Source organism: Rosa rugosa, chromosome 6, assembly GCF_958449725.1.
Source record: "Rosa rugosa chromosome 6, drRosRugo1.1, whole genome shotgun sequence".
NCBI classification, from domain to species: domain Eukaryota; kingdom Viridiplantae; phylum Streptophyta; class Magnoliopsida; order Rosales; family Rosaceae; genus Rosa; species Rosa rugosa.
The window spans coordinates 49,716,564-49,737,686 of record NC_084825.1 but is presented as its reverse complement, the minus strand read 5'-3'; the positions used below and the strand labels follow the sequence as shown (position 1 = coordinate 49,737,686).

The 21,123-nt window shown below is 39.3% G+C and overlaps 2 protein-coding genes across 3 annotated transcripts; both read right to left on the bottom strand.

Annotated features, from left to right (window-relative positions):
• Positions 1–6,695: 6,695 nt before the first annotated feature.
• Positions 6,696–11,794, bottom strand: LOC133715743 (trehalose-phosphate phosphatase A-like). 2 transcript variants are annotated; one of them, XM_062142371.1, is made up of 13 exons: positions 11,642–11,794; positions 11,303–11,359; positions 9,104–9,553; positions 8,865–9,005; positions 8,701–8,772; positions 8,455–8,580; positions 8,307–8,363; positions 8,089–8,190; positions 7,891–7,968; positions 7,723–7,792; positions 7,544–7,614; positions 7,357–7,449; positions 6,696–7,228 (listed from the first exon to the last, which is right to left on the bottom strand). In XM_062142371.1, the coding sequence occupies exons 3-13, from the start codon at positions 9,395–9,397 to the stop codon at positions 7,175–7,177; spliced, it is 1,158 nt and encodes a 385-aa protein (XP_061998355.1). In that variant the 5' UTR covers positions 9,398–9,553; positions 11,303–11,359; positions 11,642–11,794; the 3' UTR covers positions 6,696–7,174. The 2 variants fall into 2 exon arrangements, with proteins under 2 accessions (XP_061998355.1, XP_061998356.1); XM_062142372.1 differs by lacking the exons at positions 11,303–11,359; positions 11,642–11,794 and having other exon boundaries at positions 8,865–9,031; positions 9,104–9,243.
• A 5,582-nt stretch (positions 11,795–17,376) lies between these two features.
• On the bottom strand, positions 17,377–20,097 carry LOC133715945 (BAG family molecular chaperone regulator 7). The gene is made up of 3 exons (XM_062142648.1): positions 19,340–20,097; positions 18,775–19,065; positions 17,377–17,863 (listed from the first exon to the last, which is right to left on the bottom strand). Exons 1-3 carry the CDS (start codon positions 19,991–19,993, stop codon positions 17,636–17,638), a joined length of 1,173 nt encoding a protein of 390 aa, XP_061998632.1. The 5' UTR covers positions 19,994–20,097; the 3' UTR covers positions 17,377–17,635.
• Between the last annotated feature and the right edge of the window lie 1,026 nt (positions 20,098–21,123).

Genomic DNA, 21,123 nt, shown 5'->3' with positions numbered 1-21,123 from the left:
TTGTGTTGAGGGCAAAATGGTTATATTGTGTAAGTGGGAACAAAAAACTGTTGCTGGGGTAAGTGGGATAATTTTTTCTTATTTTGGTGCTTTGGGTCAAGGACCCATAATTGTAATCTCTGTTCTTCATAGTTTGATTCTATGGCCCCCAATGTACTAATATACTATTGTTGAGATTGAAGTGATAGCAACGGCTTAATCCATTTATATAAAAAGAAAAAAAATGTTAAAATTAAAGCTAGCAGTACTTTAATGTCCTTATCTTAACATGTGAACTTGATAAACTAATTAGTTGAGCATATGAAAATTACAACAATTAGTTGAGTATCACCTCCGATTTGGAAAGAAAAAGACTTGGCTGGTGAAAAAGACTTGATAAACTAATTAGTTGAGCATGTGAAAATTACAGCAATTAGTTGAATATCACCTCCGATATGCTAGAAAATTACAGCAATTCAAGATTATAATAGGAAAAGTATCAAGAACAATTAACACCCTCCTTCTTGAGTCAAAGTGTAGGGTTTAGGGTTAAAGTTTTTATCTAAATTCCTTGACCTAGCCGTCTCTGCAGCTAGGGTTTCTCGGTGCCTCCTCGCATCGATAAAATTTCCAAAACTTCATCTTCTTCAACTAATCTCAATCCTCATTTGATGGCCGGCCTCGGGAATGCTTCTGTGGCATCGTTGCGGCAGGCGGACTCGACTCTGGTGGCTCTCGGGGATGCAGGGGCTGCGGCTTTTCAGGATAACCATTGGTACATGGTGGGACGTTTGTTGGCACCGAAAGCGGGCTTTCCAGGGTTCAAGGGTACTATTTCCAATATCTGGCATATCAGATCCGGCCTTACCATTCAAGAGGCAGGTGAGCGGTTCGTGTTTCAATTTGAGAATGAGTCGGTGCGCAATCGAATTCTGCATGGGGGTCCTTGGTTCTATCGCAACACGATGCTTGTTGTGGGAGAATATGATGGACTTTGCCCACCTGAGATGGTGGCTTTGAATATGATGGAGACATGGGTGGGGGTGCGGGGTCTGCCTCTTGCCCTGCGGAACAAGGTAGCGCTAAACATGGTGGGTGCGACGCTAGGGCAGGTGGTTAGGATGGATCTGACCGCCCTGAAAAGGAAGGAAGAGGAGCAGAGGATCAAGGTCGTGTTTGATGTTCGCCGCCGGCTTCGGACCTGGAAAGTTATTGAGTTTTCTCCGGTGGTGAGACCGGAGTTAACTTTCATATATGAGAAGGTCAAAGGCTGCTGTCGTGATTGTGGTTTGTTTATCCATGATGCGATAGGCTGTGATAAAACATTGATCAATGAACAGGAGGAGCTTTTGGCAAGGGATTCGGTGGCGGCCATGGAGGGTCTGTCATTGTCTGTGGGTACGGCCGTGGGTACGGCCGTGGGTATTCCTGTGATGGAGATGGCGTCGGGACAGGGCGGTACTGATCTGGTTTGTTTGGAGGTTGGCTCGGGTTCGAAGGGTCAGGGTGTTGAGACTTTACGGACTGGGAGGGAAGTTGGAGCTGGAGTGCCCATTGGTGTCTTGAGTTCCCAGATGATGGGAAGACAGCTGTTGATGGAGCCGGTCCTGCCACAGTTGAAGACTTATGATCCTTTGCTTTTCATTCAGCCGGAGGTGGGGTCGAAAGCATTGGCTTTGGGTCCAGTAATGAATGGGAGCGGGGAAGAGAATATTCGTGTGGAATTTTCTTCCATGCAGGCGACGTCAAATGGGAGGAAAAGAAAGGCTAGGGCAATGTTGAGCAGGTTTGGCAAGAAGCTCTTGGCACTTCCGGACTCGTCAATGGAGGTTGGAGAGAGTACTTCCTTGGTTGTGCAACACAAAAATGGAAAATTACTGGTCTCACCTAGGAAGAAGAAGATTGGGCGTCCGAAGGGAAGCAAAAATAAGGTTAAAAATACAGAGGACCAGGAAGAGAAGAAGATTCGCAAATATAAGAGGAGGGGCAAAGCTTTGTGTTTTGACTCACCTTTGGAAGCTTTAGCTGTCACTGCTGAGGATGTGACTGAGCATGGAATAAGGCAACCAGGAGAGGACGAGGCGACTCCGATTGTGGAGTCTCCGATTGCAGAGGGAATGGTAGAAGGTGAGGTTTCACCTTCTACAAGTAGTTTAATTTAATTTTGTTTTTGGGTCGCAAAAACCAGAGCCTTAGTTGTTTCCCTTTTATGCCTGCTTCGAGGTTTTTTGGTTTTTGTTTGAATAATGGTGCGTGGATTTCCTAAAAGGTGGGTGTACTCGGGATTTTTTGGGATTTTATTCTTCTAGAATAGGGTGTCATGAGGTTCTAAGGAACGATTGCTTTCTGTCGACCCCATAGGGGTGTTTCGTTTTTGTACTGCTCGCTGAATCTAATGAAAGGGCTGACCTATTTCTTTCAAAAAAAAAATTATAATAGGAAAAGTTACCTTCCTTATTTTTCGTCCACCATAATTTATTAAAGCTAGAAAATTGTATACGCATGAATTTGTATATTGCCCTTAGGAAAGGAAGAAAAAAATGGCTCTCAGTTGAATATTAACTTTACTTTGTAATCATCATATAGGTTGGAATGAACATAAGTTTGAAACAAAACCCACATTAGTATAGTATTTAAATATGTAAGTACATGCCAATCTTTGTCCACTAAAAATGGCTTAGTATGGTTAGTTTTCTTCCAACTAAGTTACGTGCAAAAGGGTACTCAAAATCGTCATTTAGTTCGATTCTTCAAGCAAGGTCTAAGGATCTTAGTAACACGCTTGGGGCATTACTAGTTAGTTTGATAGACGTGCACGTGTAGCTAGCATTTAGCCACTCTTCAATTTTGATACGATTACAAAAGTGATCTTTCATCCTCATAGAGTTTAGCTGGTTTAATTAAGAGAAAAATTCAGTTACCGTCTCCAAACTATTTTGCCAAGGCCAATTTGATACCCGAACTCTCAAAAGTATCAATGTGATACCCAAAGACCTAAATTGGTATCAACGTGATACTTCCGTCAAAATTTTCAGACGGCGCCGTCTGTTTGCTGACGTGGGTCCACAAAAAAATGAAATGACCAATTTACCCTTTTGTTTTTTTTTAGAAAAATTCATCTATCGTCTCTAAACTATTTTGCCAATACCAATTTGATGCCCAAACTCTCAAAAGTATCAATGTGATACCCAAAGACCTAAATTGGTATCAACGTGATACCTCCGTCCAAAATTTCTGACAGCGCCGTATGTTTGCTGACGTGGCAAGCACGTAGGTCCCAAAAAAAGTGAAATGACCAATTTACCTTCTTTTTTTTTTGTTAATTCATTTTTTTCCTTTTCTTTTCATTTCTTTTTCTTCCTTCTTCTTCTGGGATTTTCTTCTTCTTCTTCTTCTTCTTCTTCTTAGGGTTTCGCGGCGCCAAGCAGCTTGGGGCTGAAGCTTCTAATCGAACCCGATACCGGTCGAAGAACCTGCTGGTGCTGAGATGATCAACGACCCGTCGACGTAAATTGGGGCCGCCGAGTTGTTGAGCGCGACGAGGCGTTCAACTGGAAGGTACCGTGAGAGAGTGGCCGTCGAGGCGGAGTATGTAAGGTTTCCGAATGGAAGGCGGTCCAGTTCTAGGGATGCCATTTTAGCTATTCTTCTTCTTCTTCTCTCTCCTCCTCTCTCTCTCTCATCTCCTTCTCCTCCGCCCAAACCATCACTAACGCCGCCGAGATCCTCTCCAATTCCTGCTACAAATCCATCTCGGCGGTGTTAGTGATGGTTTGGGCGGAGGAGAAGGAGAGGAGAGAGAGAGAGAGAGGAGGAGAGAGAAGAAGAAGAAGAATAGCTAAAATGGCATCCCTAGAATTGGACCGCCTTCCATTCGGAGACCGTACATACTCCACCTCGACGGTCACTCTCTCACGGTACCTTCCGGCTGAACGCCTCGTCTCGCCCAACAGCTCGACGGCCCCAATTTACGCGGACGGGTCGTTGATCATCTCAGCACCAGCAGGTTCTTCGACCGGTATCGGATTCGATTGGAAGCTTCAGCCCCAAGCTGCTTGGCGCCGCGAAACCCTAAGAAGAAGAAGAAGAAGAAGGAATCACGTTGATACCAATTTAGGTCTTTGGGTATCACATTGATACTTTTGAGAGTTCGGGTATCAAATTAGCCTTGGCAAAATAGTTTGGGGACGGTAGATGAATTTTTCTATAAAAAAAAGGGTAAATTTGTCATTTCACTTTTTTTTGGGACCCACGTGCTTGCCACGTCAGCAAACAGACGGCGCCGTTAGAAAATTTTGACGGAAGTATCACGTTGATACCAATTTAGGTCTTTGGGTATCACATTGATACTTTTGAGAGTTCGGGTATCAAATTGGCCTTGGCAGCATAGTTTGGGGACGGTACCTGAATTTTTCTTTTTAATTAATCACTCTTCAATTTTTTTGAACTCTGGCAATTTTGACTGTGGGAACGTTATATTCATAAACCTAGGATTTGATCAGTTTGAAAGTTTTCACTATTTGATCAGTTTCATCCAACAAAATTGGAGAACGAAATTATGAAAGGAAAACTGGAAATAGAACAATCATGCGAAGGACTTTTGTCTGCTATAATAATCGGAAAATTGGTTTCCATCAGAAGGCTCTACACTGAAACGTGGCTACAAGTGTAACACACGGTTACTTCTGGACACTATACTGGCATGGAAGCCTATATGCACCATTTGTGTGATGGAGCTATAGGGTCGATTATTGAAAATGAATGAAAAGTTACGAGCTAGTAATAGTGTTCCCCTGGTTTGATTAAGAAAATATACATCAGCTATCAGTAAAACATTTCGAAAACCAGACCTGAGGGTTCCTGACTGGGACATTCTACCACCCCACTATCTCTAGTGGTTTCTAGAGAGATTTTTAAGTTAAATTAAGTTGTTTTATTTTAGATTTTACATTTTAGATTCAAATTTAATGTTGAATATCAATATCATTTAGATCAGATTAGGAGAACGCCGGCCACATAAAAAGCACGGTAAGTTTTGACTAATTGAAAAACATTTGTTTACTATTTTTACGAGAAGTAATACGCAAGATTTTTAAAATTCAGTAAATGATGACACTGTGAAAATGACAAGTACGTATTAGCGGGGGAAGGCAAACAGATTTCATATACAATGACTGGAGTAACCTAAAAGACTATGCACATATCATGCATTCCAACATGGGAACATGTGGGTATGTCTCTGATCTACAACAAAACAACATGTGAGATCAGATCTTGGAGTGTGTTATAAACTAACCCTTTGTTCGAGCTGTCCCAAATATTTCCTTCCAAATCTAACATATATAACACCTTCCCTCAAACCTAACATTCTTCAGAGCACTCTTGATGATTATTTAGAATGTTTATTGAGGATGGAATGGTAGGTCAAATATCAAATATATTGCACTTTTTGACACTAGTTGACTAGCAATTAACGGAAAGCCTCGACCAGATTGTGATTTGTGCAGTAGGTCTTTGTCGATTATGTACTAATCACTTTCTTTAGTACTTGCCTCGAATTAGATTAAGAAGCCAAATCCGATATATGTGTTATGTGGCTCTTTGAAAACGGCTCATGTACTGAAGGGGGATCCAATGAAACTAGATTCAAATTCGATCTATCTAGCATTTAAGGTGCAATTCTTTTTGTCAACAAATACATTGCTAATTAAACATGCGTTACTTGATTGCATTTCCTAATAACATACAAAGAACGATTGTTGTCACACTATAATTAACTTTATATGTTCATCATGATTCAAGAATTGTACTTCATAATTCACTTATTCTTTACTTCTATATATTTTGTCCACACGCAGAAAATATAACGCACACATTATGAGTTAATTAGGTACAACTAACAAGCGTAGATAAAAGTTTCAATAATAATAATAAATAGAACTCATGCTTCATGCTTTCACACTTCTTGTGAACCTTCATGATTATATCACTCTTTTAATGGATATGCAGACATTTTCTTGTGAGTGGATCACACTAGAAACTTCAGGGTTATTGGCAACATGTGATACAAACACTTTATGATCAAGACTAGGGTCATTTCTGATCAAGTGATCATGATTTATACAGTAGCTATGGAAAGCTACAACAAATTTTCTTTACAATTCTAAGCATTACCAAGAGATCTATACAGGGTCATTTCTGATAGTGATCGATTTGTACTATTTTTCACTACTGAAGACTGAAGTTGAACTGAAAAAGTTGCTAATTTGGGCTATTTACGTATATAATTCTGTTTCACTACAAGACCAACAGGTTCTTTTCATGTTTGAGAAAAAGGCCAAAAAGAGGAAGCTGGCACCTTCAGCTATAAGTGACCACTGATCAATCACCAGGCTGTCACGTAGTAGAGGATGTTTCAGTCACATAGTGATATATTCCTGGTGATAGGAAACAACAATCCTCAATCTTGATCCTGTTCCATCCCCTCACTCTTCGATCACACAAGGGTCGAGGGTCTAGCCTCCAAGCTTGACTGCATTCCAAGTTTTAGGTAGAAATCAAGACACAAGCCTTTTACGACCATAACGGCTAAACTCTTCATGTATTGCCAACGACAGGGAAACAATCAATTATCAACATCTAAAGAACTAAATGGTTCATTCTATTACCAATGACAGTGAAAGAATCAATTATCAACGTCTAAAGAACTAAATGGATTCATTAAAAATAATCAAGGAATAAATTAGATATCTGTAGAAACCTCACGAGTCACGAGGGAGACAATATACTTGAACCAAAATCGAAAAGGAAAAAGAAGTGAATAATACATCTCAGAAGTGAGGATGAACCTCACCTTCACAAAGAAATAAAAGAAAGAAATAATGATGGCATTCCTTTGGCATAAATATAGAAGGCCCAGATACAAATAAACGCAAGGAATTTACAAATTAAAGCAAGCTTTGAGCAGAGACAGATAGACGGACTCAATTAGGCACCACCAACATCTTCGATATTGATGACATAATAAAGGTCTTCTTCTATGCAATATATCCTACTATTCCATAAACTTCGTATACTTTTGCATTCTAGACAAGTCAAAAAAACGACGGGCTGGCTTTGGCTTCATCACATCGTGTATAATGAATCAGGCCAACAATCCTGTCTCCTCTTTCTCTATTGTATTAGTATCTCATATTTATAGAGCACTTGACTTCCTCCATATCACCAGTGACTTCAGAAACTCCATCACCTACATAAATTACAATGCTTCAGTGACTAAACTAATCCGAAATCCCTTATCTGAAGGAAGTCTAGACCGAAAAGAAGGGAAGCCTACAACGCAGCAAATTATTGAATATAACACATTAAACTTTGTACCTCTGAGGGGTCCCTTAGTGAGTAAAATGCATTGCTTTCCTTTGGCACAGCAGAGACTAAAATGCCATAACCCCTGTTTCCTTCCCTCAGAACCTGTCACAAGTCTCCATTAATTTATTTGATATTCAACGGAAGATTAGAATTCAAATCCATCAAAGCATATCCACCACAACTTTCCAAATTTTACCTTGAATGCATCTTCATCTGTGCGGTCATCTCCAATATATATTGGGAGCACATCTTCACAATCACTTAGCCCTAATATAAAATTTCATTGTAGTGACAAATGAGACGGAGTTCAATGATATTGAAAATCTACTTCAGAACAGTAAGAGATGCGAAGAGGAAAGAATACTCAACACTCACCAAGAGATTCAAGTAAAAATGTGACTGCCTTCCCTTTATCCCAATTTATCACCGGTCGGACCTCTAAAACCTACAAATACAGAAAAGACAAAAAAAAAAGATAATGAATAATTACAGTTGCAAAAGAAGAACAGATTAAAGTTGAAGTTTGAATTTGAGGCTTTATACCTTCCGTCCATGAGTCAACCGCAGGCGTGGGTAGTTTTTAAGAATGTCATGAACACGCTGTGCAACTACAGCCCAATACTGGAAACAAAAGTGTAAAGTAAATAAAGGTAAACAAGAAGTATTAGTTTTGTTATGGTCCCACTGCTGGGCTAAATAAAGAGAGAGAAAATCCCACTGACTCAGTATAATCGAGATTACCTTCTCATCTACATTGCGGTAGTGTACAGAGACACAGAACTTGTTATTCTCAACTTTAGCTCCTTCAATGTCTTTGGTAGTTTCTACTAGGGATTTAAGAACCTGCTCAAGCATATAAGCAACCAGAGGTTAAACTGTCAATTACATAGAGAAGAAAAAGGGGAACTTGTGGTTAATTGCAATAAAGCACTCTATTGCAGATAACAAACTTTACGAACCTCGCCAATCATAGGTAAAAACTCTGCTGCAGGCTGGAACAGATTAACATCCTTGCCCTGAATTTTCCACAAAGAAAGATTATGATAAGAGATAAGAGGGAAAAAAAAAATCAAACATATAGTCTATGAGCTACTTGTAGCTATCTACCTGTCTGTCAGTAGACCCAAAGCCATGTCTATGGTCACCAACTACTGATTGTCTAACAGGGCCCATTATGTCCATCCCATGACTACCCGCATAATATAGTTCATTTAGTCCAACAAACTCGTATACCTGATAGATAAAATCATTGGACATGCAACAGTCAAAATCAGCACACCAAGACAGATTGTTGAATTTTATACTAACTAGGAAAATATCAGGAAATTATTTATGGCATCAACTAGAGATTACCTTGTCATGGCTTCTTCCACTAATTATTGCTGTTGGGAAATGTTTTGCCGCTCTTCTTACAGCCCTTCGCATCTGAAAAGATTAGAATACCTTCTATGAGCAAGTGAAGTAAAAGAAAAAGGGTAAAGTTTTAGACGAAAATTACACAATCTAGAAATTCTTACAGCATCAGACATAAAGGCACAGTCAGGGTTATCTACAATTGGCGAAAGAGTCCCATCATAATCGAGAAACAATGCTATTCTTTTGCCCTTGGCATAATTAGTGATTTGCTCAAAAGATGTAAGAGCTGACGGATACTTAACCTGCAAGATTAGACAGATGTGGACTACTGCATAAAAAACTTGTTTAGAAGGTTGCCAAAACATCAGAGGTAAAACAGATGAGAAGAAATAATTATTACCATCCATGTGCGATAGGCAATATCATACTCAGTTGCTGGAGAGTCATTGTTAACATCCTTAGTTATCTTTCTGTGAGGAGGCGATGAAGATTTCATAGCATCAAGCCAAGAGCTGGAGCGAACATCATCAAGAAATCCATTCTTCCTCCTAGGGATGGTTAAGAGAAGGCTTGCTGGAAAAGCAGTTCCTGGCCCTGAATATGGTAACAGACTGGAATGTACGCCAAGTCTCGACTTGCCTAAAGGCGCAGGATCAGTGAGAACAGGAGAAGTATGGTTTGATTTCAGGTCCATGGGATCCAGATTTGTTGCTCGTAATCCAAAGTAAAACTTTACAACTAAACCAACACTGCAGTGTAAAGCAGTTTCTAATTCTGTTATATCTTCTTCGGTGTCTTCTTGGTGCTTCTATTTAAGCAAGCTATCCATCAAGCGCAGAGCTCCTTAGATCTAGCGGACCAAATAAATATCATTAGTGAAAGACCAATGAAAATTTTATATATAATTGCACATGACAAAAGGATTTGCACTTCTCATGTATTTAGCAACCATTGGAAGCAACAAGGAAACAACATTATTAGCTTTCTATTTTCAGAGAGTATGTATAAGTTACAAAACATTATTAAGAAAAGGAGAGGTATCTGAAGGTATGAAATATGAAGCACATTTTCAGGCAATATTGAAAACTATCACAATGCTTTGATATTCTAATTTTAGTATGAGGAAATGCTAAAAGCTAAATGAAACTCAGACTTACACTTGACGTTCTCATCAGAAAAATGTAAAGGACGAGGGTGTTAAAATATTAACGACTACAGCCCTCTGGAAATTAAAAAAAAAAAAAAAAAAAAAAAAAAAAAAAACAAAGAAAAGTATTTAAGTGGACGTCAATATATGTTATCTACGGATAATGATATTTGCTTAAACAGTAGTGGCAACATGTTCAGTTGTTTGTCTGAGTTTCCCTAATCGAAGAAGACACATGAGGCATTTTCAAAAGGAAGAAAAATTACAAGAAACACTCCCATATATACAGCAATGGTAAAGAAGACAAGTTAAGGTAAAAAAAGAACTGGCCTCAAAATGTTCATCATAAAGAAATGCTTCAATCACAACTCCCAAGGTTGTAAAAATGAAACGCAAAGTTATTTGCTATACCCCAAATAAGGTCGAGAATCATCTACTACACAAGCATGGCAACTTCCAGCAAACACAAACATAAGTTTCGAACAGTTGTACTTTCATATTGTAATCTGCTAGTAACCTTCGATAAACACAAAAATATACTATACAGAACATTACAGATTCTTCTGCTTGAATATGGGAGTATACTAGAAACTGGACAGATCTGGTATAAAAAATTTGTGCTTGATAATCTCATACCATAAAAAGCTTTCATGTCCCACATATATGGAAACAATCATATACAACCACAAAAAAAAAAGGCCCTACTTCGATAAATGGAATCTTATATAACATTATGGACACAACATATAAGATTGAGGCATGAAATAGACAGACATAGATGGAGGAAATAGACAGACATAGATGGAGGGGCAAATGTGACCCACCAACAAAACCTCCTAAACGAGAAAACACGTTTCGAAAGTTTACCTACAGTTATATACTATTCAGGCATGTATAAAGCAGCACAGAATATACAGTTTTACTTTCTGGGCATTCACGAAATTAACACCATAGACCAAACCTAAGATGAAAAATACTATATTAAAGTTTTAAGGTCAAGATTTCCCAATCAAAAATATGACCTCAATGATTATGACTCTTCATTTTCCTTTTCATTTCCTCGTTTAGAACAGTTCACGCGATTACGACACAAATCGATATTTGACCAATCATTTGCCTAGAACTAACTCTAGAAGCAAAGAAAAAATATACATATACAAAAACTCAGCATTTGCTTAAATAATTCAAAACATTAATACAATATCTATATCACATCATCAGCTCAGCTGAAAACAGCTCCAAGACATTTCCGACAGAATCAGTTTTTCCGGTTACAAAATCTGACATATATCAATTTATTCCAGAAAATCCACTCTAACCACAAAAATTAACATAAACCCAGTTAATGGTCAAAGCTTTGATAGCTAATAAGCTCCAAAACACAAAAAGCTTCGACCTTTCTAACAAAGAAGTAGGAACCCAGAACTTGAAAAGGGTGAAACGACGACGTACCGAGTTCAGGAGGCTTCAATCCGAAGTGGGAAATGCAGGTGCTGCGGAGGAAGAAACCTTCAAAAAACAAAACTAGCTTTAATAAGGCGGATGGAAAAACCCAGAATGCTCTGTTTGGCAGCCAAGAAAACAGAGGAAAATAAAATGGGAAAAATAATAAATCATTCTTCTTCTGCAACAAAAAAAAAAAAAAACAAACTTAAACTCAAATTAAGAAATCCCAGGTTTGAAATGAACAGAACCAAAAAGTTCAAATCCAAGTTTTCTCGGCGGCCAAACAGACATACCAAAAGCCAAGCTTTAAGGGAAAACTACCCAAAATTTAAAAATGACATTTACCTAATATCAGCGAGGCTTCGAAATTTGGAAAGAAACCCAAAAATGAAAAAACCCAAACGCCCAATTAGAAAATGAGAAACTTTGATTCCGAATCAATGAGCGAGATTTGGTGAGAGAGAGAGAGAGAGAGAGAGAAGGAAAAAACCAGAAGAAAGAAAGTACCTCAAATTTAGAGGTCGGGTATTTATAGAATTTTCGGGTATCCGCCACAAACGTGCTACACAATCCAACCCGGAAAAAAGCCACCCCCAGCCGGCGTTGACGCGCGTGGTGTACACACGCCAATGTACGGGCGAGTCATGATGATTAGGAGCGTGGATTTGTTATGGCGGGTTTAATAAATGATTTTGATTTTGTTAATTTCCGGTTATAACCGACGGTCTAGAATGATTGGCTTGTTTTTCTACTGCTTTCTAATTTTGAGTGTGGTTAAAATAATAATAAAAATTTTGGGGAGGGGGAGATAGTGGGGCCCACAGGATCCAGGGAAGACACGTACGGCTGAGACTTTCGCAGGCAAAGCGCGTGTGGACACACTTGTGTGTTGCGTCGGATCTGACACGGCCACGTTATGGGGGGGGGGGGCGCGTCCCGCCAGTGAGGTGATGGACGTGTGGGCGACGTGTCATCACTATCAGTAATAAGTTGGTGGCCGTCGGTGGCCGTGGGGCCTAATGACGATAATGCCCCTCCAGGGTGGCGAGCTGGCATTACGTGGTGGTATGGGCACGGTGGACCCCACGGATATTAAGGGCAGGGGACGTTAAACGACGGAGAGAGGGGTGATGTTTAGAGGGCAAAACGACATAGCTTGATGCAACTCGTCCGCATGTGAGTGGTTAGAGAAAAAAATGGTACATGGCAAGTTGGCCAGATTAGCTTTGCAACTAACCAAAAAAAAGAGTTTGGGATCGTTCATTTTTGGTGTTAATCTATGTTCCTCTGTAGAACTGAGCTGTTTCCCACACACGAAATGGAGAGTAGGAAATAGACGATACACAATAATGTGTTCATGTAAGTTTAATGTTTATTACACTGTGATTTAGGTAATTTCGGAACTCAAATCAATGAAATCAAATCTTCTCGCTGTTGAGTTCTCATAACACGAAAACTTATTTGACATTAGTAAATCTGACAAATATGATAATTAGATCCGTCAATCACGATTGAGAAATTTAAAATCGTATTCGAATGACTTAGATTTGACTTGATATTTTAAAATATCTTCGATGTCTACCTCATTTACATACATGTAAGTATATGATTCACCGAGATCTTTCTAAAGATAGCTCCTTCCATCTAGGATACGTAAAAGAGAACATTAGCGTCACGATTTCACGAACATGTCACCATTTTCCGGCGCACAAGAAATGCTACTAGAAACTTGGGCAACGTGTGGGATACGGCGGGACCCAAATCCGAGCTGGAGACACATAGATTTTTGTCAGCTGGTCAAAGACAGAGACAACTGAGGAACCAAAAGGGAAATGGAAATTACGAGGAAGACTCTGTTTAAAAAAAGTTGGAAAAATTTATTGGCAAAAGTGAGAGTTGTCTTTTCAAGAGGCTTGACTGACTTTTAGAAAGGTGGTAATTAATTAATCATTACACACCGCCGTGGGCCCTAATGGCAGTTGGTCATGGTAGTATCCTGGAACCAACGCGTCAGCTGCGGTTAGCGTTTCATGACAATTGTTTATATTTTTATTTTATTATACCCCACTTAAAAAGAACAAGTCGGTTTTAATGATATGGTCGGTCGAGCGGCTTAAGTTCCAACTCTCAACGGTTTGTAGTAAGCAGGTTTGAAGAGTTTTTAGGTTCATGCGCCTGCAACGGGAGTTTGGTCTACTTTTACTAGAATACCCTCGTGAACCTCGTTATGAATGCTAATTGAATGGGTGTGTTGCTAACTCGCATAAGTAACTAAAGTGAATTTTCCGGGTAAAAAAAAGAAGGAGAAGAGAAAGACGTTTGTAATAGAGAACCACAACATTGATCATGCTTCTTGATCCTCATTGAGTCATTGACATCATTATTTTCACAAGCTTAGTGTGTAATATAATAATAGTATTGGTGATTGCACGGGTGTGGTTGGGAGTTAGTTGAAGCATATGATATGAAGCGCTAGATCAGGGTTTACATCACCTACCACAAAAAGGTATCTATAAAGAGCAATAAAGTCAATTGAAAGCCTAATTAAAATCTTTTGCGTGATCAGTTGAATTAGACATTGCTCAAGGCATCCCCTTTCCATCGTTGTCAAGCCCTTGAGACTAATATTAGGTGCAATAGCATATTGATTTGCACATGTTTATCAGCTGCATTTTGCAGATAAAATAACAATGAGGAAATCTTCTTTTCTACTTAGTGGATGTCACAAAGGGCTGTCAATGGGTCGTGTCGTATCGTGTCGGGTCGGGTCAAAGTATTTGTCGTGTTAGAAGAAATAAACTCAAATCTAAATCCAACTCATTTAATAATCGTGTCAAAAATTTAAATTTAAATCCAACCTATTTATTAAACGGATTACCCGTTTCCCACCCACTTAACCCATTTAATAAATAGGTCGTGTCGTGTTGGACAAAATGACCCATTTAAGGCCACGTTTGGTTCGCGGAAATGAAGCATCACTTGTTCCTTTCCTGCGTTTGGGATGCAGAAGGAAAAGAAATCATTTCCTGAATGAAGAGAAAATAAGGGGGAAAGTGGTTCCTTGACTTCCTTCCAATAATCACTTTCCCCCCTTATTTCCTTGCATTTATTACTCACAACATATTATTTTATTACATTATTTACAAACTTTTTAACAACTTTCCTGATAACTTTCCTTACGTTACCAAATATCAGAATTGAAAGTTGTTGGAAAATTTCATTTCTCTTCCTATGGGAAAGACAAAGAAATTACTTTCCTTTCCGTGAACCAAACGAGGCCTAAGGGTTAACATTGCGATTTATTTAACTGAAAAAATGTATAAATTGATTAAATTCACTAGAGCATTTATAGCGTTAACGATGAAGTGGTAACTCTAACTTAAAGACTTATTCGACCTTTATGTACATATAATATTACTTTTTTGTAAAAGGGTCGTCTACACGGGGTTATATATAATATATAACCAGACTCATTTAATAAACGGGCCGACTAATTTAATAAATAGGTTATGCGGGTTCACTTCGTGTTGGTGTACTGATCCGTGGCCAACCCGTTTATTAAGCAGGTCATGGCGGGTTGTGTCAGAATTGACAGCCCTTAGTATGTCTTGACTGTCTGCAATTAGGGGATCGAAGAATTGACAGCCCTAGTATCCCATAATCACATCTTTAATGATCGATTTACTATAAACTAGTATGCAAAATAAGTTGGAGTTTTTAAAATAACTTAGACTAATACTTCCCTATACGTTTGGGAACATGAAGAACAAATGGAAGTAATAAAGTAAAATTAAATCAAAATATGTTGAAGGGCTTCGAACCTTTGTTTTGGACTTTTGGGGCACATCAGCACATGCCTTCTGGTGTACCATCATCGATCTGTAGTTCAAGATCGAAAATAGCTATACGTTTCAGATTCTAAAACCCTAATTTGCGTATCAAATTGAGCCTAAGAATGTGAAGAACACGTTAGCGGCCATATAGAATACATTGTTCAAGCAAAGACAAAATCTTCAACAATGAGTAATCATGTACGTGTTAAGTTTCAACAGAGCAATATTAATATTCAGAGATTTTCTTAACTCCCAAGTAATAGCATTGCTTTGACTTCAACCCAGCTATTTGTTTATGTGTTCTACGTGCAGCATTCGAACCCGAATCTTTATAAACAAATCCATCGGCAACGAGAAAATCAGACAGCTTGCGAGTTTCTTGCTTTGTAAGAAATAGAATACTGTATTCCTAGCAGACTGCTGACAAAATTTCAACTGCAATAAAAGAAGGGATTTAAAGTTGGCCTTTTCTTGTTCTGAAATTTCCTTCATTCATTCACTGTGACCGAAAACGAAAAGGCAAAGCAAGCAAGGACCATCTAGCTGAGGGCCACGCCCTGCCCTATTAGGCTTTTAGCATGCAGTTTTTGAATGTCTATTCCGTTCATACTGCTGGGGTCTCGATCTGAGAGTTGAATATTTGACTTAATCAATATCAGAGTTTCAATGCATGTCTTGACTGTCTGCAATTAGGGGTCGAAGAATCGCAGAGTTGAGTTGATTTGTCCTGGTTTGATTTTTATATTTTCTTCCAGAAAACTGATTCGAGTAGCTAGCATTGCCAGTTTGCCACCGATGTTACGTAGAAGCTTTTTGGCGCTATTAACTCTGTCTATGAGCTTAAGGAGATCCTTTTGACCAACTTAAGATCTAGAAGTCACAGAAAATAGAAGTTTGAGTCCAAGTTATGCGCACACAACGCAATGTACGAGAGGGAGTTGAACACACTGTACTCAATTCTTAATAGAACTAGTATATATATAGTATTTGAGCTTGATTTCACCATCGTATATATAGAGTAGAAAGACGTGTTCGTGGTGAAAGTTTTGTGAGGAGGCCTCTAATAAATTCAGCATAACATGATCACAGTCTTTTATGATAAACTTCTCATACTATTTGCAATTGCGTACAGTCATTAACATGACATTGAACTTAATTACTAGAATGCATGAGAACTATATGGGTTTTGCCATTTAAAAGGAAAGGGGATGAATGAGTTTTGTGAAAATCATTCAACTCGTTTATATTCATATAATTTGTTATCTTAAAACTCTTTTTCATGGGGTATTGGGAGAAACTGATAATTCATAAAAAGTTTGAAATAGAATAAATAACATTACAGTACGAGTCATTTGTAAATTCTGTCATCTACAGTCTAACGTTGGTTGTGACATTGCAGCCAGTTGCTACACTTTTAGGTAATTTATGAAAAATAATTTCATGGCATATATATGCCACAATCTTTAAGAGATGACTAAATTTATATTATGAATCATATATATTTTTTAGATTACAGTCATGAATGTATCTCTGCAAGTATATATACCACTCAGTTGCAGTCTTGCAGAATAGCATGGAGAAGTAATATAAAGCCCAAGAACTGGCATGAAGAATAGTATAACGCCCAAATCAGTTCTTGGCTTTTGTACCAAGTCAAAGTAATCAACTTTTAGTTTAGTCCATATATGACAGTACCATTTTGTTCAGGTGACTTGATTCACAGGGTTCTTTTGCTACACATAATCACATATTTTAGGATATTTGGGGTGATTTTCAAGGATGATGTGCCATTATATTGTCTTTGTCAAACTACTACTACTAGGATGTTTGTTGATCTGGTTCAAAATTGGTAACTTGAACCACTTTGGTGTAGGTTTTTTGATTGGAGATTTTCTAGTGGCCCATTTTCAAAACGAAAACTTGAACCCAACAGGCATACAAAGTTCCAGAACTTCCAGTGCAAATAAAAGGTTGGAGGTTATAGATCGAGTTCTATGCTTCGGCATCAGAGAATCTCATTTCGTGAATGAGCTGGCTTCACACAAGGATGATGAAGGTCTGTCATGCATTAGTTCAGTATCAAGGACAGAAAACCAATCTAAGCACAGGTTATAGGATATATTCCTCGCGGGATGAAAAAGCCAACATTCCGCGATTAATCAATAGTTTTGGAAAGGAAGGAGGGAGAAAGATCAGCAGAACAACAAACATCTACCAAAGAGATATCACTCTGATTGCCCAACAAAGTAAATTTGAAAACCAAATGATCTAATATATAAATACGGCAGCACTTCAAAGACACAAGTCTAAGCACACAATGAGTTGAAAACGATTTCAAACCCGGAGTTGCTAGAGTAGGAGAAGATCATGCTAGTTTTAAACAAACTTATACTCTCATAATAAGCAAGTCCTTCAAATTCCTCGACTAGACTACATCTTTCTAGTAACAACTACAACATTGGAACCTCTACAAAGAGAGGTAAACAGGGGCATTATCATGGGGTTCTCACAAACATGCCTCAAAGGTAGAACTGTTCTCTTCACGATCAAGCATTTGGACAACCTGTGCCACACCTTCAGCAATCTCCCTTTGAATGACACCATCTGGCATATCAAAGGTCCTCCTCCTCATGGACAATGATTTTCCAGCTGGTTGGGGGTCAACCACTTCAAGCATAGCTTCCAGCTCATCCACCATCGACCTCTTTGCAGATCGCACCATTACATCAGCACCCTAATACAATGCGAAGTGTCAAAACCATTCAGTAACTTTTTGATTGCTTTAATTTTGAGGTCAACTAGGCGAAAACAAGAAAACTAACATGTCAGCCAGTGAAACAGTAAACTTTGTTAACTTATGAGCTTACGAGGTTCACAATCAATTGAACTTCTCAACTCAGAACTAAGAAGATAAAGCAATGGTTGATTAACATCTTTTTCAAAGAACCTATTGTCAGTGTCAAACTGAGATTCATGGCAGGTCTCCAGATTATCGTAGGGGTATGTTTTGTATTAAAACCCATTAATGGTACGCACCTTTTGACCAAGTAACACAAGTTGGAAGAAATAAAGTTTATAAACAAACCACACCTATGGTTCAAATAAGATTCTTATAGCAGAAATAACCATGTTTAGAAATCAAAGAATCTCTCTGCATCCATTTCAACCAGGAATCAGATTCATTTATCATATTATAGGAGTTTGACTATATCTCACCACCTGGGCCCTATTTGCATTTAGCACAGCATAGTTCTAAATCCTACTATAAAATGATCCATGTGCAAGAAAAATGTAGTTGAAAACTAGAAATGCTAATAACTGAAATGCTAAAAAAGATTTTCTTCTTTTCGTCCCATCACCTTTTTCTTTTTCTACAAAGAAGATGGAATATTGTCCCCCTAACCCGTAATCACAAAGGTAGCGAGTCCAGATTCCTGATGGTTGATTGAGTAACTAGTTTGAGTTTAATATCCTTTGGAACAAAGAATTTTACATGAGCACAAGATGATTTAGCCACTATCCATTCAAATTATGAGAATCCCACAATAACATATTATATGGAACAACATCATTGCCATCAAATTCAAGTTTTGGTCAAATTCGAATTCAGAAATATAAAGCTTAATGAAAGACTACGGTAGTTACCTCAATGGCATCCACAGTGAGGAGCAGAACAATTATCTTTTCAGTGAACCTTTGACGCTCAGCTGTATCATGGGCTACACGGCGGCGGTAAGAGAAGTTATTAAACAATGCCCTCAGCTCCTTCAGCTTGGACTTGGCAACAGCCAGGTCTCTAAGGGCCCGAAGAGCCTGTGATCTACGGATCAGATAAGCTCTGAAATTCCCTTGTATCATCATGGCTGCATCCTGAGGAGACAGTTCCTTGTTCTTCCCCTTAGCAATTTTACTACCTCCAGTTCTCTTAGCAAAAGCCTACGCCCATCATGAATCATATTACAAAACCACATCAAAATAAACCCCTTCATAACAACTCTACTTGAATCACAGGCAATCAAAACCCCATCAAGAAGTTTTCTCCAAATTTACTAGCTTCAAAGATAGTGAAATATTAACAGTAACCTTATCCAAACTTGACTAATTGACATGATGACTTCCAAGGCCTATATAACCAAATAATCAAAAATCTAAGCAGATAAACTGAGATTCAAGAAGTAATCTAGAGCTTAAAGTTTAATTTAAGCATTACCTGTCTTAGAACCACAGCCCCATGATCAGCTGCAAGCTCTTCAATCTCCACCACACGAGAGCCACTCTCTTCCTTCTTCACCTTATGATGCTTCTTCTTCTTCTCCTTCTCCTTCTTCTCACTGTGATCCTCTGCATCGCCACTCGAAGCAGTAAACGTGTACTTCCTCGAGATCTCTCCCTTGCCTTCAACCTCCGCCGTCCACTTGTACTTCCTCTCACTCTTCTTATGCTTCCCCTCCTTGATCTCCGTCGTCCACATGTACTTCTTCTCCGGCGCCTTGATCTCCGCCGTGTACGTGTACTTCCGATCGCCAAGGCCGGCGACGGCAGCGGCCTTGATCTTCGCGAGGCGATCGAATCGCGACTCCAGCTCAGTGACTCGGTCGCTCAGGCTCTGCAAGTAGAGCTCGCCTCCGAGCCTCTCCACCCGCTGAATCAGCTTGTAGGACAAAAGCGACGGCGCTTTGACGGGGCTAGGGCACAGCAGGTCCAATGCGTATCCGAGCTCGAAATCCTCCTCCACCAGCTCTTCGAAAAACGAAGGGAGTTTCGGCGCGGCGGCGAAAATGGAGGTCTCGCGGACGAGAACCGCCGGCGGCGGGGGGCAGTAGTAGTAGGGCTCGATGAGGTCGATTCTCCTGAGCCAGCTCATGGTCAACTCGGTGCGAACTCAGTGAGTCAACTCGGTGGATTTGGGGGAATGTTTAGGTAGGGGTAAGCTGTGTGTGTGTGAGGTGGTGATGTAATCTCTGGCGATGTTGAAAGCTGTGGTTAAAAGATGTGAAAAAGGAAGAAGACGACAAATGTGAGAGCAGAGGGAAGGGGTACAATTGGCAATTTGGTGTGTGAATGCAGGTGGATTGGGATTTTCTGATTTATTGAGGATAAGATTTTGCCTTTCGCCGCGTAATTTAGGGGTGCGAAGGGACGGATTTGCCCTAGCCGGGGAGTTGAAATTTCAGGGGGCAGAATCTCTGTGGGTGACTCAGCGATTTGGGATTTAGTGGAATAATGGTGGTGACCCATGTGAGAGTGTGTGTTTTTTCTGACTTTCTGATGGATCTTGACCCCACGTGAGGCTTTCGGCGCCCATGGGCTGTCTTTAATTTGGGTTATTCGGCTTTAAGGCCCATTAGGTTTGCTTATTAAATCCACATCGGTCATGTCTCTCACAACGAGTCACCAGCCCGTTCACTCTTCGAAGTTCAATTAATAAAAGCCCAAGGAAAAGCCCAAAGGAAAGGCCTAAAAAGACCATTAAACAAAGCAGCTAAAAGAGAGTTAAAATCATCGTGGTTCGACAAGAACAGGACAATGAAGGATACCAAAAACAAAAACAGAAAACTCATGGAGGACACTTGCCAAAAAAAAAAAAAAAACTCATGGAGGACCAGACAACCCATCACTTCTCAGAACTCGAAAAAGTGAAGGTGGTGGTCGATCGACCCATCTTTGCAAACCCACCTCCTTCTTGGCAAGAGAAGTTGCCAAGTCCCCGTTCACTCTACTTGTGAATAAGAATTCTCACCTAGCATTTTAATCATCATAATTGGTCATGTTATAATGCATCAATTAGAGATTTATCATGACGATCTTAACTGTTATTGAAGTCGTGCCTATTTGTTTGTACAATTGGATTACTGAACCACTTTAAGACACTTTTACTTACTTAAAATGAGTATTTCAATAAGGAAATAGATTCTAAAACATATTTTTCCTAGCATTACCAATACAAAAGGAAATTGGAAAGAGAGTGGGTCCCACATACTTATTCCTTAACAA

What these genes read in the sequence shown, in the direction of transcription:
- LOC133715743 (XM_062142371.1), bottom strand. Translation starts at nt 9,397, where the DNA reads ATGGACCTGAAATCAAACCATACTTCTCCTGTTCTCACTGATCCTGCG. An exon ending in TTTTACCTATGATTGGCGAG is followed by an intron (nt 8,191 to 8,306) that starts GTTCGTAAAGTT and finishes ATGCTTGAGCAG; the next exon opens with GTTCTTAAATCCCTAGTAGA. An exon ending in ATTTTTACTTGAATCTCTTG is followed by an intron (nt 7,615 to 7,722) that starts GTGAGTGTTGAG and finishes ATTTTATATTAG; the next exon opens with GGCTAAGTGATTGTGAAGAT.
- LOC133715945 (XM_062142648.1), bottom strand. Translation starts at nt 19,993, where the DNA reads ATGAGCTGGCTCAGGAGAATCGACCTCATCGAGCCCTACTACTACTGC. An exon ending in GGGCTGTGGTTCTAAGACAG is followed by an intron (nt 19,066 to 19,339) that starts GTAATGCTTAAA and finishes TGATGGGCGTAG; the next exon opens with GCTTTTGCTAAGAGAACTGG. An exon ending in TCACTGTGGATGCCATTGAG is followed by an intron (nt 17,864 to 18,774) that starts GTAACTACCGTA and finishes GCATTGTATTAG; the next exon opens with GGTGCTGATGTAATGGTGCG.